The 27,205-nt window shown below is 46.1% G+C and overlaps 1 protein-coding gene across 1 annotated transcript in view; it reads left to right on the top strand.

Moving 5' to 3' along the window:
- The window catches only part of ANO2 (anoctamin 2), a 335,951-nt gene that overhangs the window by 77,257 nt on the left and 231,489 nt on the right, over positions 1-27,205 (top strand). The window contains exons 4-6 of the mRNA XM_045071882.1: positions 3,213-3,311; positions 23,681-23,832; positions 26,379-26,433. Coding sequence (XP_044927817.1) covers positions 3,213-3,311; positions 23,681-23,832; positions 26,379-26,433 — 306 coding nt within the window. The remainder of the gene's footprint in view (positions 1-3,212; positions 3,312-23,680; positions 23,833-26,378; positions 26,434-27,205) is intronic.

Below are 27,205 nucleotides of genomic sequence, written 5' to 3' on the forward strand. Positions count from 1 at the left end.
GTTAATAGACTCTCTCAAGTCACAGTCTGTTGTGACACTCTGAGGTTAGGACCCAGATTTTCTCTTGGTACTTTGCTCTTTCTGGCCTTGACTTTGACTTTCAAGGTCTGATGTGCTTGGCTCCACGTTCTAGGCAACTGATCTGGGGAAGGGAGGACTATGGAGGGGCAAAGGGCACCCCTTTGCTGTCTTTAAAGAGTGTTGCCAGCAGCTGCTTCATGACACTTCCTCCCACACCACACGGCTTAGAAATCAGTGTTTGGTTATGCCTAACCATACAGGGAGATACAGACTTGATTCTGGATGGCCATATACTTAGCTTTAAGTGGATGAAGGGGATGGCTGTCAGGGGATGGATGGCTAGTGATCTGCCATCAAGGCCGTGGACTCAGACCCTTAACCTTCTCAACCCTCCCTCAAACTTGGAACATCTGCAGCCACTTAAAGAACATTCAATATATACTTGCACTACCAATTATAGGTAAAGTTTTTTTTTTAAGAAAAACATTCATCACAATTTAAAAGCAAGGACAAAACATCATATGTTAAAATCAGCAAGAGTCATGATTTCATCTCCAGGAGAAAGATGGTACCGTTTGCCATCTTTCACTAAAATCATTTTTACTGGGGCCACAATGGAGGGCTGGGGTCACAGGTCAGCTTCCCAGATGGTTTCCTTTCTTCCTTCCATTTTCACTAAATTAGAGAAGCTTAAATTACAGTTAGGAGTAGCAGCAAGTGATGGATGGCTCCATCTAGTAACCCGGGACATTATAACCACAGACAGACGTAGGAATCGAGGAGATTCCTTGCTGAAAGCCACTTCCAGTGTTTCGGCACAACGATGTCATCCTTGGAAGCTGGAAGGTTGAGTGTTTCATCTTAGGACTGCCTCATAGAGTCCTTATCCATCTTTTGATTGGATTTTAGTCCAAAAAGCATGTCTTTATGTTCCGTTTCAGCCCTTGGAGGTGGTTTGTGTCTCTGCCTGGTAATATGTTCGGTCTGTCCCACATGGATAAGAAAATCATCAGGTAGAGCATGGACTGCTTGGGTCTAAATAGCTTTTTTTCCCCTATCACAATATTTATGTAACTTTGGACCAACGATTTAGATTTTCCCTGCCTTGATTTCCTCAACTGTAAAATGGAGTAGGCGACAGTACCTGCTGACAGCCTGGCCCTGAATATCCTTTGTGCTAAAGTACAGGACTGTCTCGCTCTGTCCTTGTTCCTGATACACACTCAGTATATGCACATCACGATTATTGTTATTATTTTCAGGTGTTTGCAGACTCTCCAAGACTTTCATACTATAGTTAAGTCTTCCTGTAAAATCTTCATTTCTTCTTCCCCCTTCTTCCTTATAAATTGTAACCTTTCATCCCCAAAGTGGGGGGGGGGGTAGGTTCTGGATGTTGAATTAATGAACAGATTGTGGGACTGCCATGTAGAGTTGTAGAGATGGTCTTCACTTGCATTATGAGCACCGTAAATAGCTGTTTATCTTACTCATTGCCATGGTCCGCATACTTCTGTGGGGGGAATGTGGTCCTCTGGTTTCCTACCTATTCTTCTGTCCAGAGCATTGGAGAAGCAGATGGTCAGGCCTGCATGTGGCTGGCTGCCACTGTTACCTTCAACGCCAAATCAAGACCAGAGGGTGATTGTTGAACACATTCATTCATTAATTTTTTTTTTTTTTTAAGATTTATTTATTTGAGAGTGACAGCATGAGTGGGAGGGGCAGAGGGAGAGGGAGAGAGACAGTCTCAGACTCCACGCTGAGCATGCAGCGGGGCTCCATCTTGCAACCTGAGATCATGACCTGAGCTGAAACCAAGAGTTGGAAGCTTGACCCACTACAACACCCTGGGGGCCCCGAACATGCTCATTCCGCGAATGAAGCTGGAGAATGATTTTTGAAGGGAACACCTGCTTTTACGTGAGTGGTAACACCTTTGCTGCACGCAGAGTTGGTGTCTTCTCAGTACTGCTCTCTGTGATTCCTGCTTCACAAAATACGTGGGAATTCAGTAGAAACCTCGGGGGCTAGAGGGCCAGTGGAACAAGAAGCTGCGAGTGTTCTCTCTGCAGAGCACATGCACTAGGACTGGGTTCCCACGCCGCCCCTCGGCTGCACGCTGATGTCTGGGGCAAGCTGGCCCACCAGCATCTTCCCACCCTGGGACCCGGGGCCTGTGTGATCTCCACAGCCATGTGATGATGAAGTAATGGTGTCCTTGGCTTGTTCCGCTCTTTCTGTGAACCCTGCACGTTTGTAATGAATTCTGCAGGTGGTATTCATTACACCTTTCTTGAGAATGGGGTTTTTGCCCATTTTTCTGACTTGTTTTGGTTTCATCTCATTCTTTAGGACAAAACTAATTGAATGAATGTCAGTAGTAGTTGTTTTCTTTCTGTGCTTGTTTTGAAAAGAATTTGAGGTTTTATTTGAAGATGGGGAGAAATTGACACCTTCTTGTCATAATCTGACCAGTATTTTATCACAGGCACTGTGATGAGGATTACTGAGTCAATAAGACCCGATTTTCAAGGGCTCATCGCTGCATTTCCTTTTCTTTCCATTTTTGGGTGCATTCTTGACACTCACAGAATCACTTACGCAGGGACATGGACGTATATTTATAATCTGTGTTCACGCTGGAGCCCTGTTCGTGATTTATGTTTATGATGTCATTTTGCATTGTTCTACCTTACTGTTTATGTCATACCTTTTGGGCTTCGTGAACCACTTTTGTCGTTTTGGCTATGACATAGCACAGTAGGAACACATGCAAATTTAACAATGAACAGTGACACTATGTGAACAGGACGAGTGTCTGGCTTTTTGTCACACGCCAGCAAAGGTAACTCCTCTCACTGCTCGGAAAAGTGTAATAGATATCTGCGAAAATCATAATTGCTTACATTTCCAGTCTGGGGACAGGCTCTTTTAAATTCTTCTTTCCCTCTGAAGCCACGAAGCCTCCAAGGACCATACTTTGGGAGCAGTACTCTGTGGTTTTTCATGAGAGCCTTTCTGGAACAGAGCTGGTGAAGGGGATATGGGCAGGAGGGGACTGGGTCTTGGTGAAGTTTTAAGAGAACAAACACCAGGTCAGGGCTTCTAGTTTGGGAGAGGTGGGGAGACAGGAATTTAAGCTATGTCCTTCTAAGTGTTTCCATTTCTTTTTCCTTTGTACCTTACAGAATAAAAGCCAGGGATTCGTCTTTGTCCGGATACACGCCCCGTGGCAGGTGCTGGCCAGAGAGGCGGAGTTCTTGAAGATCAAAGTCCCCACCAAGAAAGTATGAGGATGTTTCTTCTGGGTTTGGGGGCCTCCTGAGGGCTGGCTGGATGGGAATAGTGTGGGGACAAGGCCAGGGTTTGAGGGATGATGGCTTGTGGAGTTGAAATTGCACTTGCCTCCCCAGGAACCCTAAGTATGGGGCAGTGCTGTGGGTAGGGTGGGGAAGAAAACTGGGGTGCAGAGAGGGGCTGGGAAATCCCTTTACCTCGGAGCTCTACCTGGGATGTGCTTCATGAGAAGCCAGACATGGCCCTGGTCCAGCTTCTTGGTTTCTCTGTTATACCACTCTCTCTCTCTTCTTGGTGTTCCAACACTGCCAAGCAATTTTTTTTTTCTTTTTCTTTTTTCTTTTCTTTTCTTTTTTTCTTTTTCTTTCTTTTTTTTTTTTTTTTTTTTTTTTACCAAATTTAACAATGAGAGCGACAGCAAGCCTTGCTCATTGGGTCAGCAGCATGCAAGGTTGTGACCCTGCCACTAAGTACTGCATGGTGGTGGCTTCCTCTGGTTTCTTCTGTAGGACAGAAGATTCTTAATCAGGAGAGTTGATAAAAAATATCATCTGGGGAATGTTTTTAAAATGTTTATGCCGGTATCCCACCTCTTGGATTTTGATTCAGGTGGTTCATATGGAATGAGGTTCTGGCATCAGTATTGTGGGAAAAACAAAACAAAACAAACATATCTCTAGTAGGTTCTAATGCATATTTGAGTTGAGAACCACACGGTTCAGATGATTTTTCAGGTTCTTTTCAGCCAACATAGGTTATGTATGATTTCAGAATCTCCCCAGGGAATTCCTAGGTGAGTGTTCTTGTATAACAAAATTTAGCAAACACTTCTAAAGAGAAAGGAAAAGTGTCCATGGATTTACCCTTCTTTTGTTTTTATTAGGCATTTTAGGGGAAAAGGGTAGTTTATGGACCTTGGCCATTTGTGATGTCTGTCGGAAGGGTCCTGGGGTGGATGTTACTCTGGTTTAACGATGGGTGATTTACAGATGATATCTCTCTCTGTCTCTCTCTCTTTCTCTTTCTCTGATTCTTTGTCTCTGTGTCTTCCTGTCATTCACACACACACACCCACAGTGCTTTATAAGCGGTGACCTAGCTCTGCAGAGATTGTTTTCCTCATTCCAACCACCATCACCGTGATTCCCACCCCCATCATGAACAGAACTCCATGTCTGTTGCCTGTGGCATCATCACTGCATTAGCTGCCTTCTCATCACTGTCTGCACTATCATTACCATCCTCACAGTCAGCAACACCACTTTGATGAGCATCTCATGGGCTATGTTTATACCATTGTCACGACCAGCAGATCTACTATCTCCATCAGAATTCACTCACTGACTACCAACGTGTGGGCCACCATCATGAATGGCCTACTCAAGAAGCGTGAAGTCTGTGGGTTCTGTTTTTATAGGTTTATTAAGACAGACGATACCTTCATGGCAGGTGGACAAATGACGATCAAACAGTGAACACACGCAGATGTGACTATCAGCTACAGACCTTCTGCCAATAAAAAGTAAATGTTGTGGGGTCACCTGCCTGAGTGTCTTGTTTTCATAAGGACCACACCAGGGTCTTCTCCCCTTCAGGGGCCCTGCTGTGTGGTCTTCTAGTTTTGGACCTCCTCCTCCTAAGACCATTGTTCCCATGCAGGCGTCATGGTGTGGCCCCCCACTCCTCCTCCACTGATCTTCTCCTCGACTCATCCCCAGTATCAGTCTTGGATGGAGGCTTTTGCTTCTCTCTGGTGGTGTCCTAACCTGGCCAACCCTTTCACTTTTCTTTCTTCTGCTTCTAACTTCAATATATTTCTTCTCTTTTCTTTGGTTTATGTGAGTATCAAACGTTCTCTTAATCTCATTCTATTTGTATCTTGCTTCTTGTGTTTTATCTTTGCTGGCTGATCCTTGGAAAGAAGGTGAGTGAAACTCTAATGCCCATGCTATGGCTTCTGTCTCCCAGGACGCCCTTATAGCAGGAAAGCTAGAGGCACAGAAAAAGTATGTATCCTTCTCTTCCCGCTTATGTCTTTCTTCTTTGCTCGCCTTCCTAACCTTCCCTTCCCCTTCCACCTCTCTCTCCTGATGCCTTTTCCTAGCCCCCTTCTCTGTTTTTGGGACATCCTACCATGCCTCTCATTGCTCAGTCACTTTCTTCTCCTTTTCGTTCCCAGACTTAGCCCCTGTATAGTGCCGATCCCTAGTCTCTGCTTATCCTTTCACAGGCTCATAGCTTTGAGAGTATAGATCTGCTTAAATGACCTATTTCCCACAGAGTTATGTGCCCCCATACACTAGTCTACTGGGACTACCTATAGTTTAGGTGGTGCCTGCACTTGGATTTGTAGATGGGATGGAGGGCAAGGACATATTGCAGTGCAGCCATTTGTCTTTTTTTTTTTTCCATTTTAAAAACAATTCAAATATATTTGATATAGCCTTGTGTAAATTTAAGAACTACAGCCTGTAAATTTGGTACACTTATGTATTGTTTTTTGTGTGTGTGTGTGTGTTTGTTTTTTTAAAGATTTTATTTATTTATTTGTCAGAGAGAGAGCAGGCGAGAGCGAGCACAGGCAGACAGAGTGGAAGGCAGAGTCAGAGGGAGAAGCAGGCTCCCTGCGGAGCAAGGAGCCCGATGTGGGACTCGATTCCAGGACGCTGGGATCATGACCTGAGCCGAAGGCAGCTGCTTAACCAACTGAGCCACCCAGGCGTCCCTACACTTATGTATTGTAATATGATTACCATTGTAGTAATAATTAGCACCTCTGTTATACAATTATGCTTTTTAGTTGGAATAATTAAGTTCTAATCTCTTAGTGAGTTTGATGACTATAATTCAACTTCATTGTCTGTATTTGCTGTACTGTGCATTAGATCTCTGGCGCTTATTTCCTACTCATTGCAAGTAGGAACCCTTAAGCCCCATCTCTCTTATCCCTCCAGTGCCACTCTCCCCACCCTCCGCCCATTTCCTGGTAACCACTCTTTCACTTTTCGTTTTTTTTTATTATTATTATTTTTTTAATATAATTTTTTATTTTTTATAAACATATATTTTTATCCCCAGGGGTACAGGTCTGTGAATCACCAGGTTTACACACTTCACAGCACTCACCAAAGCACATACCCTCCCCAATGTCCATAATACCACCCCCTTCTCCCAAACCCCCTCCCCCCAGCAACCCTCAGTTTGTTTTGTGAGATTAAGAGTCACTTATGGTTTGTCTCCCTCCCAATCCCATCTTCTTTCATTTATTCTTCTCCTACCCACTTAAGCCCCCATGTTGCAACACCACTATTGGGTATTTACCCTAAAGATACAAACGTAGTGATCCAAAGGGGCACGTGTACTCGAATGTTTATAGCAGCAATGTCCACAATAGCCAAACTATGGAAAGAACCTAGATGTCCATCAACAGATGAATGGATCAAGAAGATGTGGTACATATACACAATGGAATACTATGCAGCCATCAAAAGAAATGAAATCTTGCCATTTGCGACAACATGGATGGAACTAGAGCGTATCATGCTTAGCGAAATAAGTCAGGCGGAGGAAGTGGTGTTTCACTTTCCGTTTTTACAGGTTTGGCTTCTTAGGTTCCACAGATAAGTGCTAGTACACAGTACATTTTTTCCCTCTAACTTACTCTCACTTAGCATCGCATGCTCAAGGTTCCTTCGTGTTGCCAATGGCCGGATGTCCTTGTTTCTCATGGCTGAGTGAGATTCCGCGGTGCCCACATACCACATCTTCTTTATCCATTCATCCGTGGATGGGCAGTTGGGCTGTTCCCACCTCACCCCACTTCCTTTTCCTTTTGGAGGTGTAGAGTGGCAGACACTAGGCTAGACGAGTCCTCAGAAGCCCAGACTTGTCACCTTGGTTCTGCACATATTTGCTGTGTGGGACTTGCGACTTGGGCATGTCGCTTCCTCTTTCGGAACCCTAGTTCCTCATCTGTGATATGGGCATGATAATGCCTGCTCTATTTTTCTTAGAACTTTGTTCTTTAAAAAATTTTTTTTTTTTAAAATTTGTCTGAGAGAGAAAAAAGAACAAGCAGGGGGAGGGAGTATCAGTAAAGAGAGAGAGAGAAGCAGAATCCCTGTTGAGCAGGGAGCCCAATGCGGAGTTCGATCCCAGGACCCCGGGATCATGACCTGAGCCGAAGGTAGAAGCTTAATCAACTGAGCTACACAGATGCCCTTCTTAGAAGGTTGTTCTAAGACTCTTAACTCCTAACCAGTGGTATGGAAATATAGGAGTTTATTATTGTGTCTGTGTACTCAAATATTTTTTTTAATTAAAAATTTTTTTTTAATTTTTAATTTTTTATAAACATATAATATATTTTTATCCCCAGGGGTGTACTCAAATATTTTTATGTGCACTTTGGACTCCTAGTCCCCCAGTCAGCTTCCCTGCTGCCAGCACCGATGGAGGTCCCACTGTAGAGGGTCTTTGGAGAGACACTGCAGCGCACAGAAGAAATCTAGGCTCTCAGAGAGCTTACAGCCAAAGGGCACAACAGGAGGAACGTGCATACCCAGACAGCAAAGCACAAATTAAATGCTATTTCAAGTGGCAACTCATTAGCCCAGCACCGGTCTCTATGTAAATACGTTGGGCCAGGGAGTCTGGGGACAGCAAAGCCAGGTGGTGGCTTCTAGAAGGCTGTAGATATAACAGAAACAACTTTTCCCTAAAGTCTGTGGGCCCCAGACTCGACACAGGTGGGCTGCTGTGGTGTCCTTCTGTGGCTCTAGCCATGCGGCCCCAATCTTTGTATTCATCGAATGCAGTGGCCGACCTCACAGGGGATGTCATGACCAGGAGAAGGGGGTATAACCCGATGGCAGGGCGGGATGCATATGTTTTTCACAGTCAGTCTGAGAACCTGATTACAGGGCTAGAGGTGGGGGTTACGCCCAGTTCCTGAGATGAAAAGGGGGCATGGACAGGGAGGACGAGGCTGGGCAGTCTGCAGAAGGCTAACACTGGGGCCAGTGGTATTTCCGTCCTGTTTCCATGGGTTTGGGAAGTGACTACAAGGAGAATAAACTGCATTTACCGGGGCCCACATCCTGGTGTCCCGGGGACCACAGAGGAAGACTGAGGCATGGCGCGGGATCAGCTGAGTGTTCTCCAGGCCGGTGGAAGTTTGTATCTTTAACTCAGCAGGGTCTGGAGAGACCAGGAAGACAGGGAGGAAATCGCAAAGTTGAGATCTCAAACCTGGACAGATCCATAGTAATGCGTCCAGGGACTTGGAGTCCTGAACACAGTTATTAACCGGGAGGGGGAACCTTGGAAGGAAGCATTTGTTTTCCAGAAACAACAACAGGAGAGCCAGCATTTTGTGATACGCTCAACATCCATGCACAGGAAGGGGGTGGGGAGGCCTGGCCTTTGGCCCCAGGCAGCTTGGGGAAGTTTGAAATGGGTGCTTTTTCAGCTTTACTCATTACCAGCATTGATGTTCCTCTCTTATTCACTTTTTACCCACATGAATGAACATCCTCCTCCACCCCAGACCCCCTATTTCACTTATTCTCCAAGTGCTCCCTACAGTAGAGACAAGGCTAGGGTCCACTGAATTTGGATGAAATGACATGCCTGGGGCAGGTGAAAATCGCTTTTGTCCAGCCTGTCAAAATTTCCGTGGCTCTTCTGAGTAGACAGACTGATGTCGCAGGGGCCATGTTTGCTGTTCCAGGAGCCTGTGAGGAGTTTTGCTTGTGAGCCCTTTGCGTGCAAGAGGCTGTGAACTTCTTGCAGGTTCTACCTTTTTAGGCAAGCAGCCTTAGAGCAAACCTCATCTTCAAAACAGGAGTAGTGAATGTTGTGGGGCTGTTGTAAAGAGCTGTGCTGATGTGGGATGCCTAGCATCGAGGTGCAGGCAACACAGGGTAGCTGGTACTATGACTTTTGTCGCTATTGTTGGTTGTATGTGAGGGGCAGAGGGCAGCATGGATGGCAATGCATTGGGTGGTTCATTCCTGCCGTTTCCCTCCACCGCCAGCATCTGCAGTGTTGGGGGAAATCAGACCCAGTTCTTTCAACCTGCCAAGGCAGCCAGAAGCCCAGGCATGGAATCTGTGGTGAGGCAGGAACAGATGGCCTTTGCGCTGTATGCTAGGGGATTTCTGTTTCCTAGAGCATGGCTCCTTGGGGTGTCCCTAAACATAATGGCTGCATATGTGAGGTCTGTGATGCAGTCCCCGGAGGAGCCAGCAGGAAGGCTGCTCAGCCCCACGGTGCAGGAGGGAGAGCTTGAAGACGCTCATTTCGGGGAACAGATAGCAGATGTGGCAGCTGGAGACGTGAGTTTGACTAGTGGCTCTGCCCTCATGAACCTGGGGTTATTTCAGATCTTCCCCTATTTCTGGAAACAGGACTTGTGAAGGGTTATGACTGAAGTCATAAATGCATATGGATCATTTTTAAAAAGGACAGATAACAAAGAATCCTGTAATCGGGGAAAGTAAGTGAGTGCAGGGGAAATGATGATAGTAGAAATGAAAATAAGAGTGACTCATGCCTGTATGGCAGATTTCACTTTGAGCTTCCTGGCAGCCAAGGCAGAAAGGACTGGGACTCACATAATCCCTGGCAATGAGCAACTGTTTTGGCAGAGGAAGCAAACTTTTTCCTGCTGTTGAAGCATAGTTGTTATATAAAGGACACAAACTATAGAAGGAACCTATTTTCAGTAATGAGTGGATAGAAGGTGCTGGAATGCTCTTTGTATAGCCACTTCTTAAGTGCTTCTGGATAAGAACTGGTAAGTGATATTAAACTTAGTGCAGGGTGGGTTCTAGTACAAAGTAATATATGTCCCTTTCTGATGAACTGATGATTCAAAGACAAAAGGGTGGAAAATGTCATTTATCCTTTAAGTCTCTCCATGGAATTCATGGTTTGAAATATCTTTTCTCTACTAAGCAGCATTTATTAAAGAACAATTCATCTTTTAATTTTCATTAACTGAAAACGTGCATAACTGCCCTTAAGAAATTTCTGAGCAGTGTGAGAAAATTGGTGTTACCACACTGAATGACTATAATTCCAGCTAAAAAGCAAAGCCACTTGGCATTTTGGTTAGCCTGAGTGGCCCCTTTAGAAGAAGATATTAATTCTATTAAGCTTTGTAAATCATTGGAAGGTGTTTGGGTATCCGCTACTGCATCTCTAGAGATTCTGATTTGGTAACCATGGCTTTTACAAAAGCTCCATGGGAACACCCTCTCTCTGGCTCCTGGTGTCCAGCCAGCTTCTGGGACTCTGCCCAGCCAGGACCAGAGCACCTCTTCTCAGTTGTTCAGATTTGCAGCTTGTATTAATCAGGGCTCTCCAGAGAATCAGAACTAATAAGATGTGTGTGTGTGTGTGTGTGTGTGTGTGTGTGTTTGGGTAGTATGTGTATTATATATATTATAAGGAATTGTTCCAGGTGATTATGGAGGCTGAGAAATCCCGAGATACGCAGTTGGCAAGCTGGAGACCCAAGAGAGCCCATGGTGTTAAGTTCCAGTCCAAATGCCCATCAGGTTTGAGACCCAAGAACAGCCTATTTCAGTTCAAGTCTGAGGGCAAGAAAAGATCAGTGTCTCAGCTCAAAAAGTCAAGCAGGAAGAGTGCCCTTTTATTCAACCTTTTTTGTTCCATTCAGGTCTTCAACTGATTGGATGAGACCCACCCACATTAGGAGGGCAAGGTGCTTTACTTAGTTTACCCATTCAGATGTTAATCTCATCCAAAAACACCCTCACAGACACTCTCAGAACAATGTTTGGACAAATATCTGGGCACCCCATTGCCTGTCAAGTTGACACATAAAATTAACCTTCATAAGCACTTGTGATTTTGAGGTCCATAATCCTTTTTGTATTGGTTTGAATAGTGGTGTCCACAAATATATGACCAAGCCCTAACCTGTGAATGTGATGTTATTTGGAAAAAGACCCTGAGAAAAGGGTCTTTGTGGATATAATTAGGTAAGGATCTCCAGATCATCCAGGATGTAGGGTGGGCCCAAATCCAAGGATGGGCTAAAAGAGAATTGAGATCCAAAGAGCCACAGGGGAGAAGACCAGGGTAAGGCTGAGGCTGAGATCGGGGTAGTGAAGCACCAAGCTCAGGGAACAGCTTCAGAGAGGCTAATAAACTTAACCTAAGATCACATGTCCTGAAGGGGTTAGATCTAAGACCCATTTCTTTCTGACTGCAAAGCCATACTCCTACCACACTTTAATGAGGAGTCCAAAATAAGGCTTGAGTTAGCATGGCCTAGAACAGCATTTATCAGAGCCTAAGCTGAAGAACAGTGGTCTTCTGATTTTTTTTTTAAAGATTTTATTTATTTATTTGAGAGAGAGAGAGAGAGAGTAAGCATGAGCAGGGTGAGGGCCAAAGGGAGAGGGATACTCCCTGCTGAGCAGGAATTGGCTCCCCCGACAAAATGCAGGGCTCAATCCTGGGATTCCAGGCCCATGGCCTGAACCAAAGGCAGATGCTTAACTGACTGAGCCATCCCAGATGCCCAGTGGTCTTGTTTTAAAAGAAGTTCATGATCTAACAAACTCTAGAAACACTAATTATTATAGTTTATCTGACTAAAGTTCTGAGAAGACTTTTAGAAAGAACATGGTTCCATTTTATTCAGCTCTTTTCCTGCTGAACATTCATAGGTTATTTGTAGCTGTATTCCTAGGTATCCCAGGGAAACAGTTATCTGCAGAACATTCTCTGGGAAACTCTGTCCTAGATTAAATACTCCTGGGCAGGAGATGCAACACATCTGAAATTTTCTTTCGTCATTGCTTTGGACTGGTGCAGTTAGTTACTTAGCAGTCCTGGATTATAGTTTTCTTGCTGTAAGGTTTGGAGGTTGGACCCTGTGACTTCTCTGTCATGGCTTTATAAAATGCTGGGGTCCACATGTCTGTCAGTTGAGTTAGCGAATTTGTTCATTCTTTTCTGTTATGATGTTAGAGAGGGATCCAAGGACAGATACTCCTGTGGAGTCATTCACACTCTGATTGTGTCCAAGTATCTAAGAGAAAGTGTCACACATCGGCCACTTCTTCAAGCTGTGTGTTAAATGAGGTAGTACACTTAGCTTGTGGGTCCCTACTCTGTATCTGGGGCAGCCCTTTGTCCCAGAGCCTGGTAATGTCACTGAATTTCCTCTGAGTTCTCCTGCCCACGACTTTCTGTGGAGCCTACACTGAGCTCCCTGATTTAGACTCTTTTCAAGAGGGAGTACTTTACTCTCTCTTCCAGGAGCTGGAGACTTTTCAGATCCTTTCAGTATTTGCCTCTGGTCCTGGAGTGATCTCGCCATCTTATCTACGTAGTAAACAATAAAGAAACTCTGTGTCCCAGCCCAAATCTCATTTCCCTCATAGACCCTCCTTTATTCCTTACATGGATTCTTAGGAAACGTACAGGTAGGATTTTTCTCATCCATTACTTTTTCCTTAATTGTTTCGGGTACCTTATACTCTCGTGTCTCCAAAGGTGCCATAAGCCCTCCCCGTGCTGTCCCCGCCACCTGAACTATAGTTTATGTTTCCTGTCTGTTCCCTGCAAACTGTAGTATGATGTTGCCTAAATAATAGGTGGGTAAGTAAATACTGGATTAATCAGCTGACAGATGCCGATCATGCTTGCTCACCCTGGCCCCAGGACCTTTTAGCAGCTGTGACCCACAGTGTAATAGTGGGCCTTTAGCTCGCAGCTGCATACAGTTTATGCCGTCTTCCAGAACAGGAGACACATTCTCTTCCTTCCTCATCTGGACCAGCTCCTTCCTTCCTTCAGGTGGTGAGCTCTCTTTGGGGCTATTTTGATAGTTCAGTGAATCTTCTCTGGTGATCAGAACATAAGAAGCAGGAGAAACTTGGGCTTTGTCAAGGATGGAGAGCTTGTAGGCTCCTGCTCACAGGGAGGAAAGTCACCATTTGCTCAGCCTCCGAGATGCCTTTCAGGGTAGACTGTTTTTATCATTACTGGCAGTAATTTTCAAATGAACCAGAACTGTTGGTGTTTGCGCCAGGTTGGCTGTAGGTGGGGCCTTGACCCATGTTGACATTGTCTGTTCCCAGACATTTGTTTTTAATAGAGGTGCAGCTGAGAGGGTAGTGTTTATATTGATATCTTTATGGGCTTTTGGTGCACGCTCTTTGATTACTATTTACATAGGCTGGAAAGAGTGCAGAATACTTTGACTTTTTATTCCTTCTTTGTTTTTGGTAATGCTTCTCATTTTCAAAAACAAAAACAAAATAATTGATGCCACCTATGTGCTGTGGTTTGCGCGAGGAACCTGACATGGCACGTGGCCATGTTCTAGGCGTGCATAGGGGCCTGGTGAGACTGCACAGGCCTGGCCTACCTCACGCGGCTCCGTTAGGAGATAAGCCTGACGTGGGGCTCAAAAATAGTGATGCTGAACATATGAAAATGTGGTGGGAAGTGAATTTGAATAGCTGTATGAAGTTGTTTTAAGACTTGGGGTTAAAAAGAAAATGGTGATAGAAATGGCGGCTTTATTTTTTTTAAAGCCTGGAGTCGTGTCTCTCTGAACTGAGGGAGCACCTGCCAGCCTGGGGCTGGCTGGGACCTGGACACCGGACCCAGTGCCGGGGGGCAGTGGACAGGCTGACCACTGAATTTGCCATCCCAAGTGGGGTCCTGTGATTATGGCAGGACGTAATACTAGATGTTGAGTATGCCAGGACTGTCCTGTGTGACTGGGCCCAGTGGGCGCTCCTTGAGCTTGGCCAAGGCTGTTCCTGAGGGTGTATGGGGAAGGGTGAGCAGTCAGGGAGAGGCAGAGAAGCAGGCAGGGACAGTCAGCTTCTGGCACCTGGGGATCATGGCCGGAGGGCTCTTCTTACCCAGTTAGAACGGGTTGGTGACATGTTGACTCCTAATACCTCTTGAGATCCGATTTTTACGTTTTCAGGAATTTTGCAAGCTGGTTTTTAACACTAATGGTACCTTGAAGATGGCCACGGTGGACATTATTTAGACCATAGAAATCCGTAAATGGTACATATCAGCAACGGGAGCCCCCTCCTCCAGGTGGTTGCTAAGCATTTTTCAGGATGGCATGATGAAAGCCTGAGGATGGGCACTGGGTGGAGCAGCAGGGACCATGGGTATGTCCCATGGCCAGGGCCTGGTCCAGCCTGAGGGTGTTCTGTGATTCCTGCTGTAGGCAGGAAGGGCTGTTGGTCAGACAGGGGCCAGGAATGACAATGTCTCTGTCAGGTACCAGAAAGGGATGCCATGTCTGCCACCTCTGGTACAGAAACTGATTGCCCACTACTCCCTACTTGCTCTCTCTGCTCTAGCCACACTGGTCTTCCTGCTGTTCCTCAAGGCATCTCAGCTTGTTCTTCCCTCTGCCCAGAACACCTTCTTTCACTACCCACAGAACTCTCTCACGTCTCTGGGGGCTGTCCTCCTATGTCCCCTGCTTGGACAGGCCAGGCCCCCTACCACTCTCCACCCTCTTCCATCACTTTTCCTTCCAAACACTTGGTGCTGTCCACCCTTGAGTCATGTGTTTGTGTCCTTGTTTGATTGTCTCCCCACTGCACAGGAAGCTCTGTGAAGGCCAGGATTTGGTTTTGTGGTGCAGGCGGTGCCTGGAAGGGGCCTGGGAGAATGAATGAAAGAATATTTCCCACAAACCACAAGTAATCTACAGTGGCAGTGCTGCAGACTGATGCCAAGTGGGCTGTAAGGCCCATCTGACGGCATTTGGGAGGACCACTGCCATGCCTTAGGGCTGTCTGTAGGGGTGGGGCTGGCAGCCCATGGACCATGGTGGCCATCCCTGATCTGGGTTTTCAGCTGCTCCTTCAGTTGCTAAGAAACATTTGGGAAGAGTCTCACTGTACCTAGTTTGGGGCTAGGTTGTATAGAGGGGTTCCTAGCCTTTTTGAAAGGCTACATTTTTTCATTCATCCATCTATTCATCCATCTGTATATCCGTCCATCCACCCATCTGTCCATCCATCCACCCATCCGTTTGTCTCTCCATCCATCCACCCATCTGTCCATCCACACATCCATCTATCCATCCATCCACCTATCCATCCATCCACACGTCTGTCCGTCGTGCGTCCATCCGTCCATCCGTCCATCCATCCATCCGTCTGTCCATCCGTTTGTCCATCGACATATATGTCCATCCATCCATCTGTCCGTCTGTCCATCCATCCATCCACCCTTCCATCCATCCGTCCAGTGAATACTTGTTGAGTATCACTAGGTATGAGATGACCCTGCTGAGGGTGGGTGAATCAGTGGTGTCCACAAGTGGTCCTGGCCCCATGTGGCCTCGGCATGGTGAAGATTCAGAAGAGAGCTGTATGAGCTGGGAGGCACCCACAGAGGAAAAAGAGCAGGGTGGACAGAGAGACAGCCAGAGGAAACTAATTTAGGTGTGGGGTGCAGTGAGGGAAGCTGCCATTTGAGCTTAGACCTGAGGGCTGGGTTGGAGTTTGCCAGATGGGGAGGGCATGTGAGAACCTTCCCAGGAGAGGGAAGCACACGTCTTCCAGTCCAGAGGTAAGAAAAGCCCCCCAGGAGTGGGGAAATGAGAGGAGGCTGGCATGCGAGTGTGCATGCAGCGGGAGGCGGGAGGCACGGCTCACAAGCGCTTTGTCAACCATGTAAGCAGCTTGGATTTTAATATATATATATATGTATATATATATATGAAGATTTTATTTATTTATTTGACAGACAGATCACAAGTAGGCAGAGAGGCAGGCAGAGAGAGAGAGAGAAGAGGAAGTAGGCTCCCCGCCGAGCAGAGACCCCAATGTGGGGCTCGATCCCAGGACCCGGGATCATGACCTGAGCCGAAGGCAGAGGCTTTAACTCACTGAGCCACCCGGGCGCCCCCTAGCTCATATTTTTAAGGTCACCAAACTTCCATTCATGTGTAGAGGACATACCAAAACAGTAAAAAAACATAAAGGAATACAGAGGTAGACAACGGGAGCGTGCGTGTTTTGTAAAGTGTATCACTTTCCACACTCAGTGCTTCAGGCAGGACATGGACCTGTAGGCACAGGTGGGAATGGAGAGACTCGTTAATTCCTGTTTTCGGTGTCACACAGTGTCTCCCTGTGGCCTAGGATGCCGCTGATCTTAGTGGCTCCTGGTGCCGTTCGCACTTTGGTGAGTAGCTTCACACTTACATGCAAGGGTAAATGCTTACTCAGGGGACTCCTCAGGTCGGATGCGGAGTGTGCACGCATGCGTATGTGTGTGTGTGCACGTGTGAGCCTCTCTCTGCCCCAGGTACCAACAAGGGGCACAAGAACAAGTGACAAATTCTGCGGTAGCTTTAGCTTCTCTTCCTCATAACTTCTTGAGTCAGGGGCTTCCACCCTCATGCGGCTGGTGGCCTTTGGTGCCAGGCTCCACGCTGGCATTTCAGCATGCCTGTTTCTTTTGCAATTAAATGTGGGTAAGTGGGTGTGATGATAATCTCCATCCCAGCCCTACCTCTCAAGGTGAGCAAGCTGTCATAAATAACAACAGTTGGCCCCAATTATCCAGTGACCAGAGGAACAAAGGAAAGCATAGATTAAAAGTGGCAGATGGGGCACATGGGTGGCTCAGTTGGTTAAGTGTCTGCCTTCAGCTCAGGTCATGATCCCAGGGTCCTGGGTCTGAGTCAGCGGGCTGCCTGTCAGCGGGAAGCCTGCTTCTCCCTCTCCCTCTTCTGCTGTTCCCCGTGCTTTTGCTCCTTCTCTCTTGCTATCCCTCTCTCTCTCTCTGTCAAATAAATAAATAAAATCTTAAAAAAAAAAAGAGGTAGATAATTAGAAGTAATACCTTTTGGGTTATGGGGTGTAAGCAGACACACATGGCCACAGCTTTACGACTGGTCTCTGCTCATCCCACTGACTTTTCCTGTTAGTTGTAAGGAAAGGTCTTCTTTGCTCACTACAGGTAAGGGACTCACAAAAAAAATCAAGATTATATTATTTATAGCTCATATTGTTAAATCTTCTCCTTGATCTTTGGGGTCATTGGACCTCTTCATGTTTGTACGACACTGGGCATGTTAGTGAAACTTTCTGTACCTTTGTTTCTTTATCTGTAAAATGGGGACAGTGCTGTGTATCAATTCATGATAGATATCACCATAGCCTTGGTTCCTTGCATCCCAGGAGGGAACATGATTCCAATGCAGGAAGAAAACAAATCAGCCCTCAGACCACAGTGTTGTGCCTCTCTGGAGGGGAGAGGCAGAAGGAGACGGGGGTGGGGGTGGGGGAAGAAGTAAGAAAAGAAGGAATCTCGGTAAACCTCTTAGACTGTGACAATGAGGCCAAAGTGAGCTTTTATGAGAACCACATTTGAGCCCTGGAATAAAAAATAAGAGCAACATACTTTAAAAATTATTTATGATTTTAAGCACATGAAAGGCGTATCGTGTACCCAGGGAGGGCATAATGGGGAACAGCTGGCTAACATGTGTCTCGCCATTTCTGAGGATGTTCATAATTCTCTGATGTCCAAGAATAACAGTAATAATGATGCTGCCTCTGAGAATATTAATGATGATAAAGAGGGCCAGGGTGCCTTTCCTAGATCCTTCTGGACCCAGGAGAAGAGCCAGACTGCTGGGTTTGGTGGGGACTGACAGGGACTCCCAGCCTGCATCCGTGGGCGATCATGGAACCCTTCCAAGGATCAAAGGTTGAAGGAAAGAGCCTGGATGGGGGAGTCAGGAAACCCGGTTTCAGGCCTGGTTCCACACCGATTCTGGCATTTCCTTGCCCCTCTGAGTCTCAGTTTTCCCATCTGTAAAATAGCAATGCTAACACTACTTGGCAGGCACACTTGCAGAGTTTTCATGGAGCCCAATGAAATGGTGCTCGCGGAAGTGCTGGACACTTCACAGAGCATTCTGTGTTGGAAGGGTCATCACCCTCTTTGTGCTTCTCCAGATCAACCACCGAGCTCAGTGCCTGGCATCTAGGAGATGCCTACAATGTTGAAACATAGAAACATCAAGAGTGTTTCTTTTCATTAAATGTTTAAAGCTGTAGAATGTCAGACTTGGACAATACTTTACAAGGCACTTAGTCCAGTTCTTTCTTTTATGACTTGTTAAGGGATCTGGAGCAGTGCGCTGTCTAGGGTCTAATTATCCCGCACTGCTGAATTGACCTGAGTACCCTATCCAGTGCCGTGTGGATGATGAGAGTTTCCATTCTGCCTGACGAGAAGAGTATTTTTTCAGTGCTTTTAAATGGTTCTTTCTCCAGACTCAGCTAGTCCCCTGTATCCATGGGGCCAAATACCCACAGGGGACCTTCTGCAGACCTCTGGGGCTCCTTGGGAAGCTCTCTCCTCTGGGCTACTCTGTCCTATGACCTCCAGTGGCCTTGTCCTCCCCAGACTTACAGCTCTGTCACCTCAGGGGTTCGATGGGCTCTACTTGTCTCCCCTTCCTGCCCCAAGGCTGAGAACCTTTCTTAAGGTAGTGAGCTGGAGCCGTCCCGCAGCTGTCTCACTTGTTTCCTATTTCCCAGGAGCTTTGTTGCCTGATGGCCAGTATCCTGAAACCATGGTCTTGGTCCACTGGGGCTGCTGTAATGAAATACTACAGACAGGGTGGCATATAAATGAGGACTTTCTTTCTCACAGTTCTGGAGGCTGGAAGTCTGAGGCCAGGGTGCCACGTGTGGTCAGGTGAGGGCCCATTTCTGGTTGATAGCCCATCCTTCCTCACTCTGTCTTCACATGGTGGAAGGGGCTCCATTCTCATGACCAAGTTACCTCCCAAAGGCCTCACCTTCTAATACCATCACATTGGGCACTGAGGATTTCAAAATTGAATTTGGGGGGAACCCAGACATTCGGGGGGCCACAAACATTCAGACCACAGCAACCATTAGTTCAAAGTGGCCAACTTTCCCAGAAGTTTTTCTGGGAAAATTAATGCTTAAGCCTAGAAGGTAAAGGAGAGGTAGGGGCTGTCCAGGTGAAAAAGGGAAGAAGTTTCAGGAATAGGTACAGTGCATGCTCAGGCATGGAGGTAGGGAGCAGGTCCTTCATCCTGTAAGCTTAGTGTCCATGACATTGGGCCATGGGACCCACTTGTGTTTTATTGCAGATATGTGTCTGGTTCCATCCCCCACAAGTCCCTGAAGGCTAGGGAATCTCTTTCCAACATAAGTCAGTCAGACCTTTCAGCCTGGGTATGTTTGTGTTGGGTCTTAGTCAGGGCTGTGAGCAGATATTACCTTGATGTTTCTGATGAGACTCGCCTTTATACCTGTTACATTTTTCCTGGAGGCAGATGATATTGCTTTCAGTGATCTGGAGTTCCCATCAAGAAGCAGTGAACATTTATCCTTGGCCTATGCCTCACCCCTCTAAAGACATAGCACATGTACCTACTCCTCCTAAGTGTTCCTCCCATGTGCACTCTACCAGAGCAGCCACCAAGGTGAGGGTCAAGAACTGCGTGGAGGTTCTCAGCTAACCTTCTGCTAGAACAAAGCCCTGAGGCAGCTGCTGGATGATTAATCTATAGCAGTTGAATATAGGCATTCCTGACCTCTGTTGGGGCTGGGCTCCAAAATACATTTGTAGGTGGTGAGGACAGGAAGGGAGCCAGAGTCTTTGGGCTTCTGGCTTTATCCTCCAGTCTGGTTTATTTCTATCAGGCCTGTTACCTTATGGCTGTTCTATTCCCAGCTTGGGCTCCTTCTGCAGCAGCAACTGTCATCATCGATGCTGATTTCCCTCTAATTTATCATTCATTCATTGATTCATTCACTCAAAGATAGGGAGAAGTTTGTAGAGTATCCTGCCTTCATGGAGATCATGGTTAAGTAGGGCAGCCACACATTAATCCAGTAATCTCTTGAATAAATGTGGAATTATAATTGCAGTAAGTGCAGTGAAGGAGAGGAATTTGGGCCCATGAAATCCTAAGGGTGGGACTTGACCTTGTCTGGAAGTCAGAAGGGACTTCCCCTAGGAAGTGACGATTGAGGGAGGCATCAAGTGTGAACAGAGTTGGGGTGGAGAAACATGTTGGGAAAACTGCAAGAGGGCCAGCAGCTGCCTGCACTGAGCAGGGACTGTGGGGCAGGGAAACATGGAGACTCTTACAGGGTCTGTGGGAAGACCTTTGTGTGAAGACATGGGCTGTGTTAAGAACTTTGCCCTTTATCATTAGAACAATGTAAATGTTGAAGGCTTTTTTAACAGAAAGGTGGTATGATCAGATTCTTGCTTCAGAAACATCACTCTGGCTCCAATTTGGAGAGTGAATTAGAGGTGTACAAGAGTAAGGTTGCAAGGTAAAATTTGGGATGGCTAGTTAAACTGAAATGTCAGATAAACAATGAATATAGTGAATACGTTTTTAGTCTAAATGTGTCCCAAATACTGCATGGGACTGTACTTACGCTAAAAAATGGTTCACTGTTTATCTGAAATTCAAGTTTAACTGGACATCTTAGAATTTTTATTTGGTAAATTTGGTAGCTCTAGGCAGAAGATGTGGGGAGACCACTTATTGTAGTAGTTGAAGGCTTCCCAGACTAGGAGAGCAGAGGTGGACATGCAGAGAAGTGGACAAAGAAGAAGTACCATAGTGGGTTCAAGTCTGTCATTCCAAAGCATCTGGAAGACAGAGTCCATCAGCTTCCCTTCTGTTCTGAAACTCCCATTTCCATGCACATGCCATCGAAAGACACATGGTGATCACTATACAGTGAGCACAGTGCGGTCTCCATATAGGGCACATGCCTGGTCAGCACCTGCCTTCGGAGGTGACCTGTGAGATGTGTGCTGGGAATGCATGAGGGGGTCGTCCTTCTGCCTCCCTGTCCCTTTAGGCCCAAGGATTCCCGAGGGGTGAACACTTTACATTACAGTGACCAGTGTGCATGAAGGAGAGATTTGGCAGGACGGTCAAGAACTTAATGACAAGAGAGGCATTACTGTAAGTAGCACACTGTTTTTCCCCATGATAACTCATGGTTTAGCAAGTGAAGCAGTAGCATAGGGCAGTCAAGAACACAAACTTTGCCAGGAGCCTCCAGTGTTCCAGAGGTTACTAACTAATTTACACTCTCTGTGCGCTACAAAGAAACCGGGCCATTTAAACCCCTCTTCAGTGCAGCTTAAACTTTTCTACCTTTTTGTTTGCCTAGAACGTCTTTTCCTGCATCTCTGCCAGTCTCATTCAAACTATTTATAAGGTAATGTTAATAGGAGTGTGATCAAACAAGATAAAGCATGTATAGAAAATAAAATAAATGCCCGTCACTAGGGAAATGACTAAACCAATTAGCATTCACGTCTGCTGTGCAGTATTACACATTCGTTAAGGTAGTTGTATGTGAACTGACCTGGAAAGATAATATATCTGTGATGTATTGCTAAGTGAAACAGGCAAATGGTCGGACAATGCGTGAAATATGATCATAGTTGTGTTTAGAAAGGAATGTGTATGGAAAGGGGGAGGAAATGTACTTCAAATTGTTAATAGAGATTTCCTCTGGAAGGAGGGTGGGATTGGGTTGGGAGTAAAAGGAAACTGCTCACACTTTGTTAATACCCTTTTATGGTTTGGGTTTGTTTGTTTACTAGACTGGCATTAATTTTGTAGTTGAAATAAAATTAAAAATGCATCAACATTTTGTTAGTGTAAATAAACCATGGTCATGTTTCAGCTGTTAGATTGGGGACGTTCTTCCCCTCCCCCAACTTACTGTTTTATTAGAGAACAAAATGGGAACAAAAGAAAGTTACCTCTCTCTAAAGCCCGACAGAAATGCTGCCCACAGATGAAACATTTTTCTGATTTGTCAACTAGGTGTCCTTTCCCCTTTTTTTGAACCCCTGAATGCTTTGTGTGACTTTCATAGCATTTACCTTGATCTTGGATTTCATCCCTCTTTTACTGCCTCTCTAGATTTAAGCCACTGGAGGGATATCGTGGTAGAGAAGAAAATCGGCTCTCAAGCTAGAAGATCTGGCTGTTGCTCTTGTTCTGGTCTCCTTTTACAGCATGACAAGTTAGCCCACACTTAGTAGCTGAAAAATCAGTCACTTTTTTATTTCTCATGCATTTTTGGTCAGGAACTTGAGCAGAGCTGGGCCAGGGGATTCTTCTGCTCCATGGAGTGGCGAGTTGGATCACTTAGTAGGATTTAGCTGGACAGGAGGGTCCAAGAAGATGGCCTTCCTAAGCCTAATGCATGGCTGGGAGTTGAAAGGCTGGGCTCAGCCTGGGTCCTTTGTCTTTCTGTTGACTCTTACCTCTGCATGGACTTCCTCCTAGAGGCGCCAGCCTTCCAGAGACCAAAGCAGACCAAAGCAGGGCTGCCCATCTTCTGAAAGGATGCAGCTGGTGTAGTGTCCCTTCTGCTGTGCTGGTTAAGCAGTGACAGAACCCACTCAGATTGAAGGGTGTGGGAACAGCACAGCACCTCTTAAGAGGAAAATTTGTGTGTAAAGTTTGTGGCCATCTTTAAATCCATCACAGCTTTGATATGAGAAGTAGAACCTCCATGTCTCAGTGACTGCATCTGTAAACCAGGAAGGCCGAGGGCTGCAGTGTCTGCAGAAGCACCCTATACATTATAACGAGCTCTATGTACTAGAGCTACCAATAATTATCTCAGTACTAACTTTATGCTTGATTTAAGGTAGGTACTTGTTAGGTTTCATACGTTGAGGGCAGACTCATTTATCAATATTTCCTAAGAGAAACACACAAAAGCAGGGGTGTGGGTAATGTCGCAGGGGCACGGCCTAGCTGTGGAGGACAGACTAAAGTTTGGTTGACATGAGTTAGATCCACGCTGCTACTCAGTTACTATCTGTGTGACCTTTCTTGACGCCATCATACCTTTCTGAGTCTTAATTTACTCATCATAGTGTGAGAGTAGTAGTATTCGCTTAGCTGGGTTGCTATGCTCATTGAAGCTAATTTGTGTAGAGCACTTAGTATGGCGACTCCTGTAGTAGGTCTTCTGTGTAATTAATGTGTGTAATGTAGTCATGGAGCAAATTTGGCCTTTTCACTGGTTTCTCTGTCCCGGTTACCTCTGTTCACACCGATGATTGCGAGGGGGTCCAGTGCCCACACTCTTATGAAAAGGCATGGTGGGGAGGGGGTAGAAGGGCTCTGCTGGCTTCTGCCAGTTTCCTCCTCTTTCCAGAGTGTCCCCTGCTGGGGGTTCAGTACCCTGTGAGCTGTGGCTGTGAGTGAATCACTCTGGTCTCTGTTGGATGTGGCCTCCTTTTTAGACCTGTGGTTTGCCTTCCCTAGATGTATGAGATCAAATCAGAAGGCAGCATTGCAAAGAAGTTCAACGAACTTCTGCAGAAGCTGAGCTCGCCCCTGAAACCCAGAGTTCCGGATCACAGTAACAACAAGATGAAAAACCTCTCCTACCCGTTCTCCAGGGAGAAAATGTACCTGTGAGTATGGACGCTGTGGGGGTAGGGATGTGTGCAGGGAAGGGGAGGGAAATCAAACAACACTCCATGCCCTGGGCTCCCACAGTGAGTGCCCTAGTGCCTGGGCGATCGAGGAGGGGGCATGCTCTCAAGGCCAAAGTGTTCCCTGGATCTGCTTCCTGAATCCCCTTCCCTAAGTGAGACTAACCCAACGGCCCCCCATGTTTGTGGGGACACCTTCCGTTTCAGTCCTTTGGCACAATGGATGGCGAATTGTGGAGTACACAGCCATAAACCTAGGGACTCTGTGAGAAAATGGTCGAATACCAGTTTCCCTTCTGTGGGGAAACCATCCTGCCCAGTTCCTAGCCTAACAGGGTTTCACCGTATTGTAATCAACCAGAGAGAAGGAGGATAAAGCTTCGGGAATTCTGTGTCCCCAGCTGCCTCCTCATATACTCACCTCAGTTGCCAACAGTAAGTCCAAGTTGTTCCCTGTGCCTCTGACTGGCCGGCTGTAGTCCAGAGCTTTCCATGACCTCCTCTTTGGGTTTGATTAATTTGCTAGAGAAGCTCTCAGAATTCAGAAAACTGGGTTTGCTCACTAGATTCCTGATTTATTACAAAGGATACGAAGCAATAGCCAGATGAAGAGATGCAGAAAGGGAGGTTCTGAAAGAAGGTGCTTGTGTCCTGTGGAGCTTGGGGCCCAACATGGTGGCACATGCAAGTGTTCTGGTTCCCCAGCCTGGAAGCTCTCCAGACCCTTTCCTTTCAGATTTTTTTTTCTTTTTTTTAAGGATTTTATCTATTTACTTGAGAGAGAACAAGTAAGCGAGAGAGAGATAGAGAGCACAAGCAGAGGGAATGGCAGAGGGAGAGGGAGAAGCAGACTTCCTGCTGAGCAGGGAGCCTGATGCAGGAATCAATCCCAGGACACTGGGATCATGACTTGAGCCTAAGGGAGGTGCTTAACCTACTGAGACACCCAGGCATCCCTCCTTTCAGGTTTTTACAGAGGCTTCGTTAAGTAGGCCTGATTGATTAAATCATGGGCCATTGGAGATGGATTTAACCTCCAGCCCCGTCCTCCTCTTCCTAGAAATCAGGCATGGGACTGAAAGTTCCAGCCTTTTAGTCACGGCTGGTTTACCTGGTAACCAGCTGCTCCCCTCTCCATTTTAGGAGATTTCCAAAAGTCACCTCATTGACATAAGCCCAGCTGTGGCAGAAAGGGGCTTGTTATGCATAACAAGACACCCATCTCACCTTGTGGCTCTGACTGGGAGACCAAATAATATGACAAAAGATGCTCCCATTGCTCTTGTTGCTCAGGAAATTCTAAGGGTTTGGGGAGCTGTGAGTCAGGGGCCCCGGATGAAGACCAAAAGATGTATTTATTATAAGTCACAATATCACCTCCCCTCATGAGGTGGCCATTCAGATAGAACTGTCTGTCTCTTAGAACCAAGACCTGGGGGCTGTTTGAGGTCAGACAGCATGAAGTGGCTGAACTGGGACAAGCATGTTGACCCCTGGCCTGCTGGTTCTTTCTTTCTTTCTTTTTTTTTTTTTTTTTTTTTTTTTTTTTTTTGTGCTCTGTGCTTCTGCCATGCTTCCCCTTCCATGGGCCTGCCTTCATGCCCACGGTGGCATCTGGGCTGCCCTCTCCCATGCATCTCCTGTTCTTTCAGTGCCTGGGGCCCTTTAAACCCAGCTCCTAAACACCTCTATCTGGAAGAACCTTCTGTTCTTCCTACCCCAAAGATGCTCTCCATCCTCCGAGTTTTCCTAGCAGTGGTCTACTTACTACCATGTTCTTCTCTTCATCTGTTGCTTAGGAGACACCCCTCAACCTGACTGAGCTCCAGGGGTGGGGGCTGGGAGCATGATCTGGGCACCTGGGCACCCAGTGCCTGGAGTACACTCAGCTCTAGGCAGGTGTTCCCTTTAGTGGGAGGTCATAATTTAGAGTTTAGAACTGACACATACCTTGCATAGTTAGGAGTTTGGTGGCTAATTGATTTGGCAATGGTGACAACATTAAATGAAAGTTTGAAAAATGAAGAGTTACCATCCCAGCGTGTGGAAACTTACATTCTTTGGTGGTTGTTATATTTTTTACTATCTTTGTCCATTGGAATCCTTTCTACATACTTTTATGTTTAAAACTTCTCGTAGTATAATACTTTCTGTCACAGTCTAAAATTTCCTATTTATGAATTTCCCCTAATTATTATTTTCAGTGACTGCATGGTTGCCCATCCTATAGATCATAGAATTGCATTTTATGTCCATAATCCTTATTATAAGTAACCTCATAATGAACATTTTTATGCATGGGACTTTTTTCTTCTATTGAACTTTTATTTCCTAGGATCCATTTCTATGATAAGCTCTCAGAATTACTGGGGCAAGAAGAATGATGTGTGAGCATGTGCGAGTGTGTGTGTCTTATACATCTTGCTGTGCTGCCTTGCAAAGGTTTGCTCTGGGCCTGGAGTAACAGTGGTCTCAGGACCAGGGTCATGAAATGAGTTGACCTTCTGTTTTCTTGGTGTCTCCAGGTACAACGTCCAGGACAAGGACACCTTCTTTGATAATGCCACCCGTAGCCGCATTGTAAGTACACAGGTCAACCAGGGGTGGCGGGCTGTGGAAGGGAAGGGAAGGCTGCGTACCCAGTGTGGCTGGCATTCCTCTGCTCTCCCTGCTACCTTCCCTTGTCATTTGCTTGGGGTTGCCAACAACTGAGAGGCCTGTCCCAGAGCTTCCCAGTCTTCCTTGCGAAAGGCACAGCAGACAATTGCCCTCACCCACAGGTTGAGAGAAGTGCCTTCTCTTTAAGATTCTCTACCTAGGCCTGTCTTGGAATCACAAAAAGAGGAAGTGTTACAGCTGGTGGGAACTTTAAGCTATCAGGTGATTTCCCCGCCTCCCTTGCTTTATAGCTGGGGAAACTGAGACTCTAAGAAACAATGGATTAAAAAAAAATTTATACCAATCATTGGTATCTGATTGAGGACCATTGCTGGGCTACCGTGTTTCTTTGCCTCTCAGAGGAGTCTTGTGCATTTATATCTTAGGGAATGCTAGAACTAGCTGGTGTGTCCAAGAATAAAATTAATCACCAGCCCATTCAGTGGAAAGGCAGGATTCATGCCTGTAGCTGTTCTTCTACATTTCTTTTCTTTTTTTTTTTTTTTTTTTTTTTGCCTTTTGAAATTAAGTTTTTGAATTCTGTAGCATGATTGCTTCTAATGAAAACCTGTATAGGGCCTGTGCCCTTCTGGCCCCTGTTCGAGCTGTGGCCTTTCTCCATTCACTGATCCATTTATTCTCTCTCTGCCTAGAGAGCATTCAGGCTAAGGACAGAGGAGGAAAAGGGGACCTG

The sequence above is a fragment of the Mustela putorius genome, unplaced genomic scaffold (genome assembly GCF_011764305.1).
Source record: "Mustela putorius furo isolate JIRA1106 unplaced genomic scaffold, ASM1176430v1.1 tig00003988_pilon_pilon_pilon, whole genome shotgun sequence".
Classification (NCBI taxonomy): Eukaryota; Metazoa; Chordata; class Mammalia; order Carnivora; family Mustelidae; genus Mustela; species Mustela putorius.